The sequence below is a fragment of the Pygocentrus nattereri genome, chromosome 11, assembly GCF_015220715.1.
Source record: "Pygocentrus nattereri isolate fPygNat1 chromosome 11, fPygNat1.pri, whole genome shotgun sequence".
Taxonomy (NCBI): domain Eukaryota; kingdom Metazoa; phylum Chordata; class Actinopteri; order Characiformes; family Serrasalmidae; genus Pygocentrus; species Pygocentrus nattereri.
This window is the reverse complement of record NC_051221.1, coordinates 15,223,035-15,242,527: the sequence shown is the minus strand read 5'-3', so window position 1 is coordinate 15,242,527 and position 19,493 is coordinate 15,223,035. Positions and strand designations below refer to the sequence as shown.

Below are 19,493 nucleotides of genomic sequence, written 5' to 3'. Positions count from 1 at the left end.
CACATCCTAAAATCAGTCAGCAGCTCATCTGTCATGTCAGAATGGATGGGCAGCCCAGCAAACACTTCCACTTCTCTCTCAGCTGGGTAATGGTTACGACAGTGTGCTGTGATACAGCCGCTGTTGTTTCCTGCAGTAAACAGTGTTGGGATAGTTACTCAAAACGGTTACTCAATTATAGGTTACTACTTACTGTTCTCCAACTGTAATAGGATTACTTCACCTTTTCCTATCTCTCTAGTCATTACATGCTCTAAAACCCAAACAAAAACCTAACTGTACAAAGGAGGGCCTGGTAGTCCCTTTTTCAGCTTATTCCAATCACATTCAGCATCAGGCATGTGCACAGACAGACCTCAAGGAGGCTTTAGCCCCTGTTCTTCTTGACCTCAGACTGTCCGACTTTTTTTGTTGGCATCAATATTAATTGTGTTTTTGTATGGCTGTTATTCAAGATCTGTTTCAGCAAAGCTCAGCTCAGCCTCACCCTGGGAATAGAGCTATTGAATTGTTTTGTGCTTCATGAGCCTCGAAGCTCTGGAAATCCCATTGACAAAGGCCCGATAACATCAGCATCACATACTTACGTACACAGACACACATATACCACCTCTTCCATCCATTTTTGGCTGGACACAACACTAAATTATTTATTTAATCCTCTTGTCTGTAACCATTTCTGAAAATGTTGGCCTTATTCTGAAGTCATTGTCTGTGTTTTTTTTCATTGCTAATCGCCGACTTGGCTGCTAAAACACTGCTCACAGACTAAATCTTAAAACGTAGTGAACTTTTTCCATCGTTAGTTAATGTTTCATCAGGGGTATCGCTAGAGATTTATGGATAGAGAGGCAGAGCCTTTACTAAGAGGGCCTAGGGGTATGGGATGGTCTATTCATCATGAACTTTTAGAGTAGCACCAGGCAGAAACCTGATTAAAAAAATGGTTATTTAGTGAAGTTGGTGCAGAGAATATCTGTTTCTCTATAGTATATTATGCACAGATCTCTTACAACTTAGATACTAAAACATTGCTTGGCCAATTTCAAGGGGAGGGCTAAAGCTGGCCTAGCGATTCCTCCGTGTTCTCAGCGTGTTCTGTGACTGCGTGAGACTGTGAAACACTGTGACATCATGTGGTAGAAGCAGACAAAGATGAACCAGTCAGATCGCATTGTGCTCTGTGAAACTTGTATGATGTTTTTGTGAGGCATCTTCAAATACACGTATAAGTTGGTATGCACAAATTGACATATTTAGAAGTCAGCATAAAAAAAACAGTCTGGGCCATAAAGCTAAAATTTTCGGCTGCCTTGGGAATAACTCCTAAAACTGTTTCCTCTGAAACATGATTACACTGGCTCTCTTAATAGGAGTGTTTACAATGGGCTGTAAATCAGATTCATTCATGTTCATGTCTCCATTCAGCCCCTGCCCCCTCAAAATGACTGTGTGCGGCCTGCTGAACATATTTAAAAAGGCATGTTAGTATCCCTGACTCTGCTCTAAACACCCTGATTAAAATTATGAGTGACTGATGCTGCTTATAAACACTATCCAACGGAAACAGTTGAAAATAAGACCTTTCTAAATAAAATGAAATGCTTACAGAGAGAAAATCAGAGTCTGGTGAGGTTGGGGCTCTCTCTCTTTCTTCTTCAGCACATGGATCTTTATCCATCAGGTTTGTATTAACAAGATTAGATCCTTCAACAGCTACAAGATTGTAGCATTTCCTATGCGTGCACATCATGTTCAAGGACAGGCATGGATAAGCTAAAGTTAATTTATATTTTCAATGCAGACAAGGGATAATAAGGGTTAATAGGGGAGGATGGCTGTGTTGGGGTAGTGTGGTACAAATTTACATGTTACATGCAATTCATTTTCCCTGTAGTGAAGTAGTTTGATGTGTTATAGCTCATGTTCTTGTAAGCACACTGCAGTGCCCCCCCCCCCCCCCCCCCCACACACTCCTACCAAAAAAAAAGAAAAGACATGCCATCGCCCCCCCCCCCTCCCAGCCCCCCCCAACCCCAAATATCAAGCAATGGTGTCCGGAGTTTCTCACACAGCTGAAAGATTCTGTGGGATCAGTGAGGCTTTTTAGATGTTTCCCATGGTTCCCAGCAGAACACCACTTTCTCCACTTCAGTCAGTGAACTGCCTTCATTTCAGATTTTTGGCTTCATTACCTGGAAAACAGCAGGTGATGGATTTCATTACTCATTAGTCTGGGGGCTCATCCTTCATCCAGGTACTGTAGTTAAGCTCAGTCTTACCTCGAAATGACATTGAACATTTGAAGAGAGATGGTTTTTCCAATTGATGTTGAAAAGTTCTTGTTTTATTTTCTCCCATTTGTATGCACATGTGATCCAGAGTCATTAATTACTAAAGATGCCCAGACAAGTGCTTTGATGGAGCATCATCCCTCATTATAAATTCATGACTGATTAATAAAAGTAAAATGAATTTGTTCAGCACCACAGTCACGGCAGACGAGAGCTGCCTTAATTCGCTCTCGTTTTGGATTATCTCCACATGGTCGAATGGTGACGTACATGACTACCATAAGAAAAGATACAAACATCGGTCTGACTGATGTTCTGACCAAGGTTCCACACTCTTAAAAAGGTGGTTCTGCAAGTGTTCTTTAGTAAAGGGACTCTTTAGAGCCATGAGTTCTACATAGAACCACATCATGCTTAAATGGTTCTTTGCATGGTGAAATGGTTCTTCCGATCGATGGAGAATGTGCTGTATAAGTTTCTGTACAGAAACCTTTAAAAAAAGGTTCTTGATATTCACATGCCTCAATTTCAAAAGCAATTCTTAAACATCCATCCATTGAAAGTTTTTTTTAAGAACCAAATAGCAGTTCTTCTGTGGTATCAGTCCAACAAACTCTTTTTGGTGCCTTTATTTTTGAGAGTTTACGTTGAGAGTGACAAGGCTGGACAAGATTAGAAAGCCAGAGAGGCCAGGTTGAGATGGTTTGGACATGTGTTGAGGAATAGTGGATATATTGGTCAAAGAATGTTGGAGATGGAGCTGCCGGGTAGAAGGAGAAGAGGTAGACCTCAGAGAAGGTTTATGGATGTAGTGAAGGTGGACATGGAGATGGTTGGTGTGAAAGTAGAGGAGGCAATGGATAGGGCAAGATGGAGGCAGTGGATAGGGCAAGATGGAGGCAGATGATCCGCTGTGGCGACCCCTAAAGGGAGCAGCCGAAAGAAGAAGAAGAAGAAGAAGAAGAAGAAGAAGAAGAAGAAGAAGAAGATATTTGAGAGTGTCGTCTGGAACTGGAAGTTTGTATTTCTGTTTTTTGGGTGTTGCTTTTGTTGATTTCTACACTAAAGCAAATTCAGGCCTCTTTGGTATTCTGATAAATACTGTAATATATATATATATGTATGTATTACGGTATTTTACCAGAAAAACTGTAGAGGTTTGAGTTTGGCTCAGTGTAGAAATCAACAGAAGCAACTCCCTGGATGATGCAGATTGATCAGAAATTCAGAGAGCAGTGGGAAAAAAGCAGTGAAGCATTCTGATCTGCCGCACATCTGCTGTGCGAAGGGAGGACACAGCAAAGAAAAAATATGCCAGCCCTCAGAGTCGGAGACTCTAATCATTCTCACACTTCTATCTGAACACTTACAGACACTATTGTGTAATATTATTCTCTTTAATTCGGATAAACCGTCAGGAAGCTTATCAGTGCTGTGTGATCTTCCTGTCTGACCACAGCTTTATATCCATTCTGAAATAAAACGATAAGTATGAATAAAGTCAGGATAAGGCTTTTCTCATACAGAGTGCAAGTTATTAATTTCACAGGAAATATTTCTGAGTATATTAAATATTAGATAGTCCACTTTAATAAGGATCAGAATCAGATTCATTTTATTTCGCTTAGTGTGAATCTGCATGGGTCAGGGGTCAGACCCGAGAAAATCCACAGAAGGTTCGGTCCATCTTTCCACTGTGAGAAGATAAATCAACCCCCCAGATTGGAAGGGATGTGTAGCTGTTAAGAAGCCCTCACTGAAAGAAATAGAGAAAAAGATGGACATTTGTAAACAACACTGAACTGGACATCTGACATGTGGAGTGAAGTGCTCTATTCTGAGGAGTCTTGGTTTGTAATTGGAATTTGTAAGACTGAACTTGTGGAGCTGTGGAAAAATTCCTCTGCAGATTCCTTTAAAAAACCAAAAATAATGGAAGCTGTATTAAAGGTAAAGAGTGGACACATTAAATAGTGGAAATGTGATATTTTGTTGTTGGGGCCGCTGCATAATTTTCTACTAAATTATGTTTTTTTAATGTTTTTTTTGTGTGTTTTTACTGACATTGAAAAATGAAGAATGACTGCTTTGAGTTGAAATGAAATAAATGAAGGGTGGTCTCTGACATTTGCAGACTACTGTATACACCAATCAGCCAAAACAATAAAACCACTGTCTTGTTTCTAAACTCACTGTCCATTTTACTACATCCACTCACTGCATAGAAGTTCTACAATTACAGACTGTAGTTCATCTGTTATTCTGAATACTTTTACACTGTCAGTGGTCAGGACCCCCATGGACCCTCACACAGCAGGTGGATCATTCTCAGCACTGCAGTAACACTGATGTGGTGGAGGTGTGTTAGTGTGTGCTGCGCTGGTACGAGTGGATCAGACACAGCAGTGCTGCTGGAGTTTTAAACACAGTGTCCAGTCACTGTCCACTCCTAGCTTATTGGTTATTTTATTAGACACTCCTACCTTGTTGGTCCACCTTGCAGACGTAGGATCTCTGGTGGTCCTGTGGGGGTCCTGACCATTGAAGAAGAGAAACAGATGGACTACAGTCTGGAATTGTAGAACTACAAAGGTGGAGTACAGTAAGTGGAGCTGATAAAGTGAACACTGAGTGTAGAACCCAGGAGGTGTGTTGATGAATCTTTGATGAATGTATGTATCGACACTTTGATCCTTTCATCAGGATTAATGGCGTTTTTATTTATTGTAAGTAAATATTCCACATTGTAATGGAATTCTGCCCTTTGATCAGGTCAAACAATTAGTGTTTAACATGTCATGATTAGTTTAAACAAAACTCAGGTATAAGATAAATAACTCCATGCGCGTGCATGTGTGTGTGTGTGTGTATGTGTGTGTGTGCGTAGAAGTGGGCTGTTCTCCGTGACGTCATCCACTCCGCTATCACATTCCAGCATTCCACCCCGAGAGCAGCGCGAGTTTCGGAGAGACGAAGAGGAAAAACAAAACGGATCGGACACACAGAAGAAAGAGAAAGAGGAACGGGAAAAGAGCATTCCAGCGCTCAGGTGAGGCTCGCGCGCACTGCTGCTCTCACTGGATTATAAATCTGGCCACCACGTCCATCATCTACACTGTGAAACTGCTCCGTCCTCCAGCCTCTCCCCAGCATGGGCAGCTCCACGGACCCACATCTACTGTCGCGCGCCAATGAGCCCGTTTAACGCCCCGCGCGCCTTTGGAACCCGAGCGGTCACTTCTTATCCAGCCGTATCCATCCATCAATCCATCCTCTCGAGCCCCTGCGGGATGATGCGCGCAGCATGGACGTAACGCACTTCAATGCCACGCGCGACAGCGGTGGTGTCGGAGGCGGCACCAACTCCACGCGGCCGTGGCCGCACGCGGACGTGGCGGCGGCCTTCATCATCCTGGTGGTCTCGCTCCTCATCCTCTTGACCATCGTCGGGAACGCGCTGGTGATCGTGGCCGTGCTGACCAGCCGCGCGCTCCGCGCCCCGCAGAACCTCTTCCTTGTGTCGCTGGCGTGCGCCGACGTGCTCGTGGCCGCGCTCGTGATCCCGTTCTCGCTGGCTAACGAGGTGATGGGCTACTGGTACTTCGGCAGCGCGTGGTGCGCGCTCTACCTGGCGCTGGACGTCCTGTTCTGCACGTCGTCCATCGTGCACCTGTGCGCCATCAGCCTGGACCGCTACTGGTCGGTGACGCGCGCCGTGCGCTACAACCTGAAGCGCACGCCGTCGCGGGTGCGCTGCGCCATAGCCGCCGTGTGGCTTGTGTCGGCCGTCATCTCCTTCCCGCCGATCGTGGTCACGCGCCACGGCGAGGGCGAGTGCCTTCTGAACGACGAGCCGTGGTACATCCTGTCCTCCGCGCTCGTGTCCTTCTTCGCGCCCGGACTCATCATGGTCACCGTCTACTGCAAGATTTACCGCGTGGCCAAGCAGCGCTCGGCCACCGTGTGCGCGGCGCAAAACGGCACCATAGCGGCCGCTGTGGCCAAGGCGACGGCGGCGGCGACGATGCGCGCGGATGGCTGCGCTGCGCGCCGCCGCGCCGCCGACACGGAGAGCGTGAGCAGCTCTGGAAGCGACGCGCGGCGCGAGGAGCTCGACGACATCGACCTGGAGGAGAGCGGCGTGGGGAGAATGCGAGACAGCGGCAGCGGTGGCGCGAGCACCGCTGACGGAGGTGGAGGAGGAGGAGGTGGAGGGAGTGGAGGAGGTTGCCGTCGCGCGCCCTGGGCAACCAGCCGCGCGCTCATTCCGACTCTGCAGCCGCCGCCTTCCTCGCGCTCGCGCTCGCACCTGGGCGCGTGTCGGAGCAGAGCGGCGCAACTGCGCGAAAAGCGCTTCACGTTCGTGCTCGCGGTGGTGATGGGCGGCTTCGTGCTCTGCTGGTTCCCCTTCTTCTTCACTTACAGCCTGCGCGCGGTGTGCGGGGAAAGCTGCGCCGCGCCGGAGGGCCTCTTCAAGCTCTTCTTCTGGATCGGATATTGCAACAGCTCCGTGAACCCCATCATCTACACGGTCTTCAACAGGGACTTCAGAAAGGCCTTCAAGAAAATACTGGGCCTCAGCCAACCTGCGCGGACTTGATAATTGCCACAGACCACAACCAGCAGGAGACAAAACAGGGCTGGAGGAACATGCATAGTGATGAGGGACTGTATATGATGCTGAAAGAACACACAAAGCCTGCACAGAGCTGAGGACACATAGAGAGGACTGAGGACACTTACAGGGGGCTAAGGGCACATATAGAGGGCTAAGGGCACATATAGAGGGCTGAGGACACATATAGAGGGCTGAGGACATGTATAGAGGGATAAGGGCACACACAGAGGGCTGAGGACACACACAGAGGGCTGAGGACATGTATAAAGGGCTGAGGACAAGTACAGGGGGCTGAGGACAAGTACAGAGGGCTGAATTCACTCTTTCATTACTGGATTAACACTGTTTAAACAGTTCTGCACATCATTTACTTTATTCCAATGTGCACACTATCAGTCAAAAGTTTGGACATACCTAACTGAATGTGCATTGTTTGTAATGATGCAGATATTTCTGTCTCAAGGGTTAATATTATTATTATTATTATTATTATTATTATTATTATTATTATTATTATTATTATTATTATTATTCCTAAAAGCAAAGGAAAATATAACATTTGATGGACTATTGGTACCTATCATATAGGTTGATTCCTATGATTCTGTTACATAACACACACACGTTTCTATAGGTTTCTATTGCTTTTGTGTTACTGTAGCTAAATAATACTACACCTAAACTTAATTCTAACCTTAACCTCAGTATCCAAAAGGCATTTTTTCTGCTCTTTTAGTTTTCAAATAACAAATAAATTGTGGTAAAAATAACACATGCTCAAGTTAGGAGTGAACTTTTCATGTAGTCCTAGCGAGGACATGTACAGCAAGTATAGCAATACAAGAACACACGCACACGCGCGCGCGCACACACACACACACACACACACACACACACAGTACCATCCAAAAGGCAAAATAGTTTTGGTGTTAGTGTGCTTGCTAACCCTACAGGAAGCTCAGTACTGTATGTAGCTATTATCCAATACCTGGTTCAGCTAAAGCGATCATTAAAGCAATCAAGAGTGCTGCTGGGGAAATTTAACAAATCCATGCAATGGTGGGAGATCACAGAGTAGTCAATACATTAAGCCTGTGCTCTTCTAACCAAAAAATCCCTGTTACTTATTACTGCGTTTATGTTGCCTTGGTGCAGTTCGCTAAAGTGCCCAAGCAAGACTTCTTCGCAGCAACATGCGCACATATACATATAGAGGACTCCAAAAGTCCGAGACCTCATTGAAAATCTGGGATTTTTTTCCATTATAAAATTGTGGAGGATGTAAAACAAAGATGCACTGACCATGTTGAGGAAGTAACCAAAAAATGTCATTTTTGATTTGTTAGTCATATTTTTTTAGACTTATCTCTTCCATTAAAGCTTGTATCCAGAAGACTCTCAGGAGGATTTGATCTACTCATTGGAGGCTTTTAAACAAACTTGTGGAGAATATTAAACTATTAAAAAAAATAGAAAGGAATGCAACTTAGAAATATTTTCACTAGTGGGTGGTCTCAGACTTGTGGACCCCAGTGTGTGTATATATATATAAAAATCAAGAAAAAGGGGAACTTTTCATTTCAAATAGAAGGAATATTAACTGTTAATGTTATTAGTGTTTTAATAGTTGTGATGTCCTCACTGTTTTCTATAATGTGGAAAATGGTTAAATAAGAATATACCTTCTATAAGTGGGTGTGCACAAACTTTTGACTGATGGCATACATCTTTTTCATGCAAAATAAACTATGTGACATTAATCCAGTTGTTGCCAGTAATAAGTAAACTGCAAGGTAAACTGTGCTGAATTGACTCAAGGTAAGGGTGTTTGTGCCCAGCTGGATGCAAAACAACATTTCTATTATTGAATTAACGCGCAATAGCTAATAAACACGAGAAACATCATTTGTGTCCAACTGAACTTCCGATGAAGACTAGATTCAATTTTGGATTAGCAGCTACAGGCTTTATTTGTGCCCAGCCGGACACAAATGAACTCTTACACAGTTAACACCCACACTGTTGGATTAACACCTACAGCTTTGAATGGACCCTATTATGTTAATTCACATCCAGCTGAAATTAAATCAGCAGCTGTAAGAAATCATTCAATACTGCATGTAGACGGCAATTGATCTGTAGATAACATGCAGTAATGAGACTTTGCTGAATGAACAGACTGAAAGAAATTTCGTCAGTACAGTCGACTCAATGTGTACATGAAAGGTTTATAATGTTAAAGCAGATTTCAAGGGCAGAAAAGAAATGTTAATGACCACTAATTCATTCTGAACCTTTTAAAGAAAAAAAAAACACATTATGTTTTGATAGTGTTGAATTAACACCTACAGTGGTGAAATAACCCCTGCGGTGCTGAATTCACTCTGAGTATACAATGCAAGTGTACATTCAGCACTCTGGATTTCGCTGTCATCTTTGTGGTGATGTTATTGTGGAACATTTCAGCCTCTTTTTCCATAAACAGGTTGCATATTATTAGTCATTCACAACCTTTCAAGTTCATTTTCAGAAAAAAAAAAACTCAAAATATGTAAATGCACTAACTGTTTAACCAGTTGGACTCAAATTACCAGTGTAATTGCTTATTCAGAGCTGGTAACACTCCTGGGTCTTCTCATTTTGTTTCATCTTGAAAACGGCTGTATTCTGAAACTGTATTGTGGCATCTAATAATATATATTTTTTCCAGCAACTGGATTTTTAAAACTGTGGTGAGTTTGTGGAAACTGGTTCAGCTTTATAATAAGAGTACCCTTTAAAGGGATTATGAATGGTTTCACAATAGCTTATTTATGGTAATGAATTAGACCGTAAACACCTTAGAAGCTGTTTAGCAGTTATAACACTGAAATAGGCAACAGTGATCTGATGAATATCTGATGATGCTGGTGGATACAATATTGACTGATGGAAAAGGCAACATAAGATTAAGTATTCAAAGAATACATATGTTTTTGAGTTTCGCCATTATCAGCCTAACATCTAAAACGTATAAGACACATGAAAGTTCACTGGTCAATGGTGAACAATTTTGTCTCAGTACATTTCTCTAGACAGGTGTGTTTCACACCACATCACCCTGAGTGATTTCCTTTAAATGTAAAGCATTGAATGCTTCAGGAATTTTTTTAAATCGATGGAGTTCCCCTGTACATAGCTCGTTGGGCTCGCTGGCGTACTCAATATTTTAATACACACTTCTTTAACCTAAGAAAAGTTGGTCCACCTTTATTTGGATGGTCCCTATAGATGATCCACTGCTACTTATGTTATTAACAAACCGTTTGATGATACTCATTAATTATCTGATATACTGATTGTCAGCAACACTGAGGTTAGCTTTAAAACCTCGCATCTCCATTTTTGCTGCTTTTCAGTTTTTGACGTAATTTGTTACCCTTTACATTGTGCGTACATTTCACGAAGAATGGACCAAAAGAAATGCCCGCAATGATTTGTAAAAATGTCTGGTTCCGTTGACTTCCATTCCTTCTCCTGTAAAGCAGCGATATACAGCAGCGATATACAACTTCATGTTCAGATATTTAATTGAACGTTAGTTAAAGATAGACTGATCATCTACAGAGCATCTACAGTAGATCATTCAACTACAGTGTACAGTGTACAAAATAAGTTTGACTGCACTGAAGTCATTGTAGGCATTTATTAATAAGACAGCATGTAACAAGTCTGGCGTTTGAAGAGGTTAATCCCTATCCAAGTAACGGAACCTAGAGGTTCATGACCAGTTGAGCTACAGTGTCCATTTGAACTGCACGCTTCACCGGCACCTCCCACATCAATCTCACTGCTGTCCATGGTTCTGAAAGATGCACAATCTGTCCATTATCACCTTTCTCTATTCAACCTGAGCAGGCCAATTAAATGTCACACCCAGAGAGACACAACACTGTGCATTTTAATGTTTCCCCAGACAAAACAAATCTCATTCAGCCCCTAAAGGACTTAAAGTCAGGTCAGGTATGTCAAATCTGGCTCTCCACGATTGGAGGAGATTGACACTCTTCCCGTAGTGCTGTCCAAAAATAATTGGACAGTTACTTTTACGGTTTTACCTCTAGCTAAGCAGACTACATTTAAAATGAAAGAAGTGTAGATTATCAGCTTTAGTTTGAGGTGATTTACATCTACACTGAGGGAACCATATAGGTTGGGGGGCTCAGTCTTTATCCTGGAGACCTACCACCCTGGAAAGTTCAACCTTTTTCTAATGTGCAGATGCCCCTGAATGACTTCATTACATGAGTCTGGTGTGTTTGATAAGGATCGCAGCTAGACTCTGCCGGGTGGAAGACCTCCAGGATCAGGATTGGACGCTTCCTATATAGATATACTGTTCTAACTTAATGGGGCCAAAAGTAATAGAATGAATCAACAATTTAACAATGACAAATTTAAAAAAACATTGTCGTTTAATACTTTACTTGGAATGTCTTGCCACCTGAAGTCTGCTACCTGTAGATATTGCCAGGAACTGAAATTATTCCCTGGCGATGCTCTGCCAAGCCTGTAATGCAGTCTTTTTCAGTTCTGAGGGTTTTTTGCCTCAAGTCTTGCCTCTAGTAAGTGAAATGCATGCTCAGGGGGTTCAGGCTGAGTGACTGACTGACTGGCTAGTCAGGAAAATGTCAAATTTGGTCTTGGAAAACTCCACAGCTGCTTTACTATTGTGTTTTAGGTCCTGCTGTAAGGTGATCCACCAGTGAATTCTGAGACATCTGGTGGAATCCGAGCTGTACACATCAGAATCTTCCTGCTGAGGTCTGTGGTTCCATGCTAAATAACCTAACGCAGGTCTCAAAATAGTAATTATGAAGCTTTGCTTCATAACTCCAATGTACTCTTGTGGTACTTTTGTAATTTAGAAGCCGACTATCAGTTTACATCTTGTGTTAATCGCTCAGACAGAATGCTGGCGTGCTCATCTGGTAATGGTGGTCTTGTAACACTTTACTGCATGTTGCCTTATGGTGACGAGGACTATTTATTTATTTAATATTTATTTTCTTCAACATGAATGTTGCTTTTTAGTTTTTTCTCATCCTTATTGAAACTGAAAGCTTTAATTGTCATGTCATATCACATGCCTTCCTATTGTGTTTGTTTCATGCACATGCTGATGTGTGGCTTCAACATTCTAAACATGTGTATAATTCAATTTCATACACAGCAAATTTGAGAGAAAAAGTAAATACAATATGTTTTAAGTTACACTTTTTTATAAGTGAGTTGTTTGGATGTTTTATATAAAGTTATAACCTTTCATTTTTGCCATTTGGTAATGGAACTGCAATCTGCAATGCATACGATGGGGGTAAATCAATACACTGCCACTTTATTGGTTTACTCACTGTATGCAGATTGCACTTTCATTGATGCATACCTTTGTCAATTACAGCAAAATGCAAGGTTTTATCCTTTTTTTCAGTTTTTAAGGTTTCTTATTGAGATTCCAACCTCAATAAGAAAACTTCTTTTCACGCACATTGCATAATTCATGCTGTAATGGGGTTAAAAGGTTTTGTGAAAATTATTTGATCATGTAGTGCTGTGGTCCACCAATGCATTTACTATTGACAAGCTCACCAGTACATTCTTCCTTAGAAACACAAGCAATCTGCAAAGTAGTTGACTGACACTCATTATTTTGGCCTTTGATGTCTTGGATTTATTTACTCTGATATTCAGACTAAAGATGAGCTTGCTTTCTGTCTGTAGAAAATACAGCAGTAACTCAGTGGAGAACCCAGGCAGGAGCACAGAGAATCAATCATAAAAAAAATTGCATCTTTCCAGGGAGACCAGAGGCAAACATTAAACTTGTCCTGACTTTCCAATGACGTAAGCAACACAAACAAAAACAAACAGCTCCAGCTTTTCAGTTCCAGATGCAAATACTTGTGTACATGTGTTTGTAGCCTCTAGTCATCTCACAGCCTACTGGATAAAGGGAGAGATAGACAAGAAGAAACCCAGGAACAGGTGTAGCAGCTCAGCAGATGACTCAGGTACTCACTCTGACTGCCACATCCTGGCCCCAACATACTTGACCACTTACTGAGAGACAATGGCAGAATTATCTCTTACCTGCAGTAATGAAGTTACGGAAAGTGATAGTATCTTAAATGTTGGTAGTACATCTTTTATAAGTTTGTTGTAAGAGTATTATAAGATTATTCTGGCCATTTCTAGGCGTCATAAATGATCAAGGGAAATTATTACTTTATTGAGGCACAGTTGCTTGCCAATGTAAGATAATTTCACATAATAAAATGTAAAAAATATCTAGGAAGGTCTTTAAAAATGTTGCATATTCCAACAATATTATTACCACAATCTAATAATGAGAAATATTCAGATGTAAATCATGAATATAAAAGCTTAATGAAATGTCCAAAACTTGGTCAAAAATGAGGAAAACAAAAACACCTCTGTGACGATGCTAAAGGTTGAGGTTGACAATAGACCCTGTAGGAAGGTAGATCTGCAGGACCAGGGTGGATAAGTACTGTTCTAGACCGTCTGTTAGGCCTCTTGTGCAATTAATCATGCAGTGACACACAGCTTGTCCAGAAATGACTTTTTAGCCAATTTTCCATGCTACCTTCCTTATTTTTATGTCTAAAAATAACCCTAAGTTTTGCTTTCTTCACTCAATATTCATGTATATACCATCACCTGACATTCTGATCTTTAGTTATATAGTCATTCTTTATTCAAATCCAATATGCTGCAAGAGCCAAAATAACAAAAAAAGTCCCTGTCCCATTATTTATGGACTTTGCTGTTTATACTGTTTACACACATCAAATTATTCCAACCTGCAAGACAAGCCCCAAGTGTAGTCTTATATATCTGCATATATCCGGGTTCAGAATGGCAGTCAAGGCTTTGACCCAGAAACATAAACTAACGCAACCTAAAGTGCTACCCTGGGAGTTCAGCTGTAAAAGATGAGTGTGTTTGTTGCAACATAGATTTGTTTGAACTTGATGGATGTTTTGTTGGCAAGATGCCCAAAAATTGCATCATGCCATGATACACAAAGCCTGAATGACAGTAAAATAACTGCATCTGTTCATTGGAGTCAACAGGAAGATAAGTAACTGTGCTGTAACTACAGTTAAAATATCAGTACTTTACTTGAATACATCTAGCTTTGGGAACTCCAATACCACTACATTTACTATATGATGTACTTACGTGAACCACGAACTAGTCAATCTATGTGTATGATGTGTATGAAATATGACGCGAAATACGACAGCGGAGACCCCGGACTGTTGAGCATCTGAAGTTGTACATCAAGCAAGAATGGGAAAGAATTCCACCTACAAAGCTTCAACACTTAGTGTCCTCAGTTCCCAAACGCTTATTGAGTGTTGTTAAAAGGAAAGGTGATGTAACACAGTGGTAAACATGCCCCTGTACACATTAGGTCCATCTCCTTGTTTCTATGCTCATTGTCCATTTTATCAGCTCCACTTACTGCATAGGTGCACTTTGTAGTTCTACAGTTACAGACTGTAGTCCATCTGTTTCTCTGCAGATTAAAAGGGTCTCCCTTTTACCCTGTTCTTCAGTGCTCAGGACCCTCATGGGCCTTCACAGAGCAGGTATTATTTGGTATTATTAATTCTCAGCACTGCAGTAACACTAAAGTCGTAGTGGTGTGTTAGTGTGTGTTGCGCTGGTCTGAGTGGATCAGACACAGTAGTGCTGCTGGAGTTTTTAAACACCTCAGTGTCACTGCTGGACTGAGAATAGTCCACCAACCAAAAATATCCAGCCAGCAGCGTCCTGTGACCACTGATGAAGGACTAGAGGATGACCAACACAAACTGTGCAGCAGCAGATGAGCGACAGTCTCTGAATCTACATCTATGAGGTGGACCAACAAGGTAGGAGTGTCTAATAAAGTGGACAGTGAGTGGACAGTGTTTAAAAACTCCAGCACACACACACACACACACACACACACACGTATATATATATATATATATATATATATATATATATATATATACAGTAAATGGTAACATTTTATTTGGATAGTCCACTGTAGACGCTTTGTAAATGCTAAGCATGTCTTTAAGTGACATTAAACTAAATATCTATTAAATGACACTGAACTTCAGTGTGAAGTTCATTATGAAAGATTTTATTAAATCTGTTACTAATCCTACTCCTAGCCCTAACCATAACCATGCTGTTGTTGATAATCAACTGAATATCACCATATAGTCTGATTCTGCTCTTTAGATATGGCTAATATTCTCAGAGGGGAATCCTCAGGGACTTCTAGGCCTTTGGACAAGGTCTAATGATTTCATTGATACATGTCAAATTTTTTTAGTACATTTATGCTTTTAAATTCTGCAACTACTACAGTACTATTCTTGTTTCATTCATGAGTTTGAATGGAAACGAAAGGCTTAAATTCTTGAAACAGCACAGAACGCTGATTTTCTCTGTGGTATTTAGGAAGAAATAGCAAAGAGAGCTTTTGTGTTGCTTAGGACATCAAGTCCTAATGCCATAGATTAACCACCTGCATAATTACTAAGTGACAGAGAAATCAAGTCCTAAGTACGTCACTTAATGTGAATACAAGTGATAGCCTAATCAGTGGGTTGTTAGAAATGGAAAACAGCCGCATCTTTATAGCAGGCCTTTTTACTGAAGGGCAGTGTGAAACAGCTATTCATAGTTTTGAATTACATCACTAGGGACAACCCGTCACTGCTGTGGTAGGAAAGCTGTAACTCTGACTGTGCTGTGATAGCTCGTCACCTCTGCTGCAGCTACAACTCTCCAGGTGGATAAAGACCAAAAGCACAATAGACCAGAATGACCACGAAAACATGGGAAGATATGTGGACACTTTAGATACAGTCTAGCTAGCTGGGGGAACGGATCCATATAGCCTGCATATCTCCAGAGTTCAGAAAATTCCAGTGTGTTATATTTTACAAAAACTAATAAATGTGGCAACCAAAACTGCCAAAGCTCTTAAGTAATAATTTATATATACGTTAACATGCCCTAAATGTAGGAACAATTTCAACCAAGAAGTTAGCGAGAATGAAGCCAACATCATACTGCCCCCTTATACTATATTTACCTACCACACTAAGAGTGTAATTCTAACGGTATTTGAGCTGTTTTCTGCATATCATTAAGCGTGCTGTTATGCCATTTGGGACGTGACAATAATAATGCACTGGGGCCTCTCAGCCATTTACATATCTGCTTAAATTTTTATATAAATACATATAAATATGGTATCTTATAGCAAACCACCACCATGCTACAAAATGGTTGCAGCATGACTGCATGATGCCATCAGAATATTATGAATAAGGTAAAATGTATGCTAATGTGCCAGTTATAAGCTTCGAGTAAAACATTCAATGTATTTTAGAAGCTTCAAATGTCTCTGTTTAATCTACAACCGCCAAAACACATTCATGTGAATTGGCATTAGCTTGCCACTAAAAATGACTAGAATTCCATTTGGCCACATTAAACAGAGGTGGATTTTATGGCATTTATATCCTGAGTTGAAGGCCTAGGTCTACTAGTCACAGTTCACTGTTATGAAAACTCCTTGCTTTGGGATATGGAGAAGTGGAGCGTCATCCACTCTAGTAATGATTTTTGATCCAGAACTAGTCATCCAACATTAGTAACTGACTGCAGCTTAAATGCAATCAAAGCCTCACAGCAATGTTCCAACATTTAGTATAAAGCCTTTCCAGAAGAGTAGACACTGTTATTATGGCAAAGGTGGACAAACTGTCTATTAATACTTTCAATATCAGAGGAAACATTGGATAGGAGCAGGTGCCAAAGTTTTGGACATTCGTATGCTTTACTTTGAAAGCAAGATATTGTTTGAACATGTAAGATATAGTTTGAAAGTAAGGCCCAATCCCATTTCTTCTTTTCACCCCTGCCCTTTGTTTTTCAAGTGCTACCCTAACCTGATTTACAAGGGGTAGCGGTTAAAATCTTGCCCTACGAAATCGGACAACATTCAATAATAAATAAATAAATAAAATAAATAAACATTGCTTCATTGACAACTACTAGTGGTGCTCTGTAGGTGACCCAGCCCGTCTTCTGTGACAGCAGAGAAAGGAAAGATTCAGCTCCTCTCTGCTGGCCTTTAGTTACATTTAGGGCATCATAAGCTTTCAAAGGGGGTGGGGGGGGGTTATTTATTATCACCCACCACTATTTCTTTGGTGACAAGAAACTGAAGTCAGATATTCGCCAGCTTCTTGTTTGAATTTTCCCATTCCACCTTATTGGGATTGGGCCTAACTAGAGAGATAAGCATGTACTTGTTCCACACACCTCATCCTAAAACCACTGAGCACAAGGCCAATACTATTGCTAGTTAGTTAGCTATTACCAAGCAAGAAGACTTGAACAGCTACCACTTGTGATTTCCCTGCTATTTCACCACCACTAGAGTTAACCTACCTTAATTGAACTGCTAAAACAACTAACATTAGCCTGTCTGGATTGCTCGACTAACAAAAAGCTAATATTTCCAGGTCAAAATGGATGAACAAAAGCTGTAGATTATTAAACTGAATGAATTAGAAAATACTCCCAACCCCAATTCCACTGAAGTTGGGACGTTGTGTAAAACATAAATAAAAACAGAATATGATGATTTGCAAATCCTTTTCAACCTATATTCAATTGAATACACTACAAAGACAAGACATTTAATGAACCTCGCCCCATCCTTGCTTGTGAACGACTGAGCCTTTCAGGGATGCTCCCTTTATACCCAATCATGACACTCACCTGTTTCCAATTAACCTGTTCACCTGTGGAATGTTCCAAATAGGTGTTTTTTCAGCATTCCTCAACTTTCCCAGTCTTTTGTTGCTCCTGTCCCACCTTCTTTGGAACGTGTTGCAGGCATCAAATTCAAATTGAGTGAATATTTGCAAAAAACAAAGTTTATTGGTTTGAACACTAAATATCTTGTCTTTGTAGTGTATTCAACTGAATGTAGGTTGAAAAGGATTTGCAAATCATCGTATTCTGTTTTTATTTATGTTTTACAGAACGTCCCAACTTCATTGGAATTGGTTTTGCATAATGAGTTAACCTAGTCTAGCCATTATCATTAATAAGTACACAGCCAGCTCAGCAGCGGTTGCCATCAGAGATAATATTGCCGACCCTCAGCCAGCGTTGGCCCAGATCTAGCGTGCTAGTAAGTTCATCAACCTGGCACACACAATTACAGCAGTGCAGCAGTGTGTGCCTTACAGGTTTCAGCATAATAATGAGGAATGACTAGCTAGAGAAACTTAAAAATACAAAGTGTTATATACTTGCCTATTAACCCTGCTGTGTCTACAAAGTTGAAACAAGAAAGAAAATTAATGAGTAAACATTGAAACTCGGTTCTGAACAGGCTTGGAACATCTCGCCTTGTCAAGCTGCCTGACAAATGGCCTCGTGGGTGGTAACAAATTTTGCTTTATTTAATTAAAGTTAAGTGAAAAACTTTACATTCAAGACTAATTAAAAGCCATTTAGGATTCAGGGATGTAGCCACATGGTAGACAGTGGGGGGGCCTATGCCCACTCATTATGGCCCCCTCTCCCTCGATTTCTGACTGCTAAAATGAAGACCTCCAACGTCAATGTTACATTATAATTATAATGCAGAATGAACCCATTCTTGCAACCTCTTCTATCTGAAATAATTAAAGCCATCACCAATTTTTGGCAGAAGCTATCATGCATGCATGGCAAAGATTGCATGGCCTCATGCCATCATTGGTCACATACGACTGCTGTCTAAAAACATACATTATGATGGTGCAACAGCTTATCAGAGCACAAAAGCTTAAACGAAAAGCAACACTGATAGTGTGTATTTTAGTACAACACAGTGACTGCCTATAGATGTTCCTTTTTGTTTTATCGAGGGATCCTATGGTCTATTCATGCCTAATCTTTTTTTCCTAGAATGGGGTGTTCCCAGGATGTGCACCTTGCAGTTGTAGTGCTTATAAGAAAAATGTTAAATTTTCTCTTTTCCGTTTCCTCACCGACTGTTTAAAAATCCATCAGATTTGACGTGAAGATTCCACTGCATTAAAAATGGCCTCAGTTTCTTTAGTCCAAAAAGTACTTTTGTGTGAATAGGCCTTGGCTCTGGTGGAGGAGTTTTATTCCCCACTTACACAGCATTGATCCTCACTGCTTGCTTCTGGTAATGTCTTCGTCTTCTAGAGCTTCTTAGAGGTATTGAATAGGTCAGTCTGATTGGCTGGACGCACCATCTAATCCAGCAAAAGTCATGACTCACTGCAGTAAATTTTAGCTCATCACTTCTCAGTGGTTATTTGACGTGCTAGAAGAAAATGACTGACTTGAATACAAAATATTCTGCCTCTAACCAAAAATGAAGACTCCATCTGGTTCAGCGATGCACATCAAAGCTGCTTATTTAGGTGTAGCAAATCAATCATCAAATCATATGAAGTTTTCCGCTGTAA

The 19,493-nt window shown here is 41.1% G+C and overlaps 1 protein-coding gene across 1 annotated transcript; it reads left to right on the top strand.

Annotated features, from left to right (window-relative positions):
* The first annotated feature begins 4,812 nt into the window (after positions 1–4,812).
* Positions 4,813–9,639, top strand: adra2da (adrenergic, alpha-2D-, receptor a). Its single transcript, XM_017703836.2, has one exon. It carries the CDS (start codon positions 5,599–5,601, stop codon positions 6,892–6,894), a length of 1,296 nt encoding a protein of 431 aa, XP_017559325.1. The 5' UTR covers positions 4,813–5,598; the 3' UTR covers positions 6,895–9,639.
* Positions 9,640–19,493: the final 9,854 nt, after the last annotated feature.

Excerpts from the sequence above, each read along its gene's own strand:
- adra2da (XM_017703836.2), top strand. The coding sequence starts at position 5,599 with ATGGACGTAACGCACTTCAATGCCACGCGCGACAGCGGTGGTGTCGGA.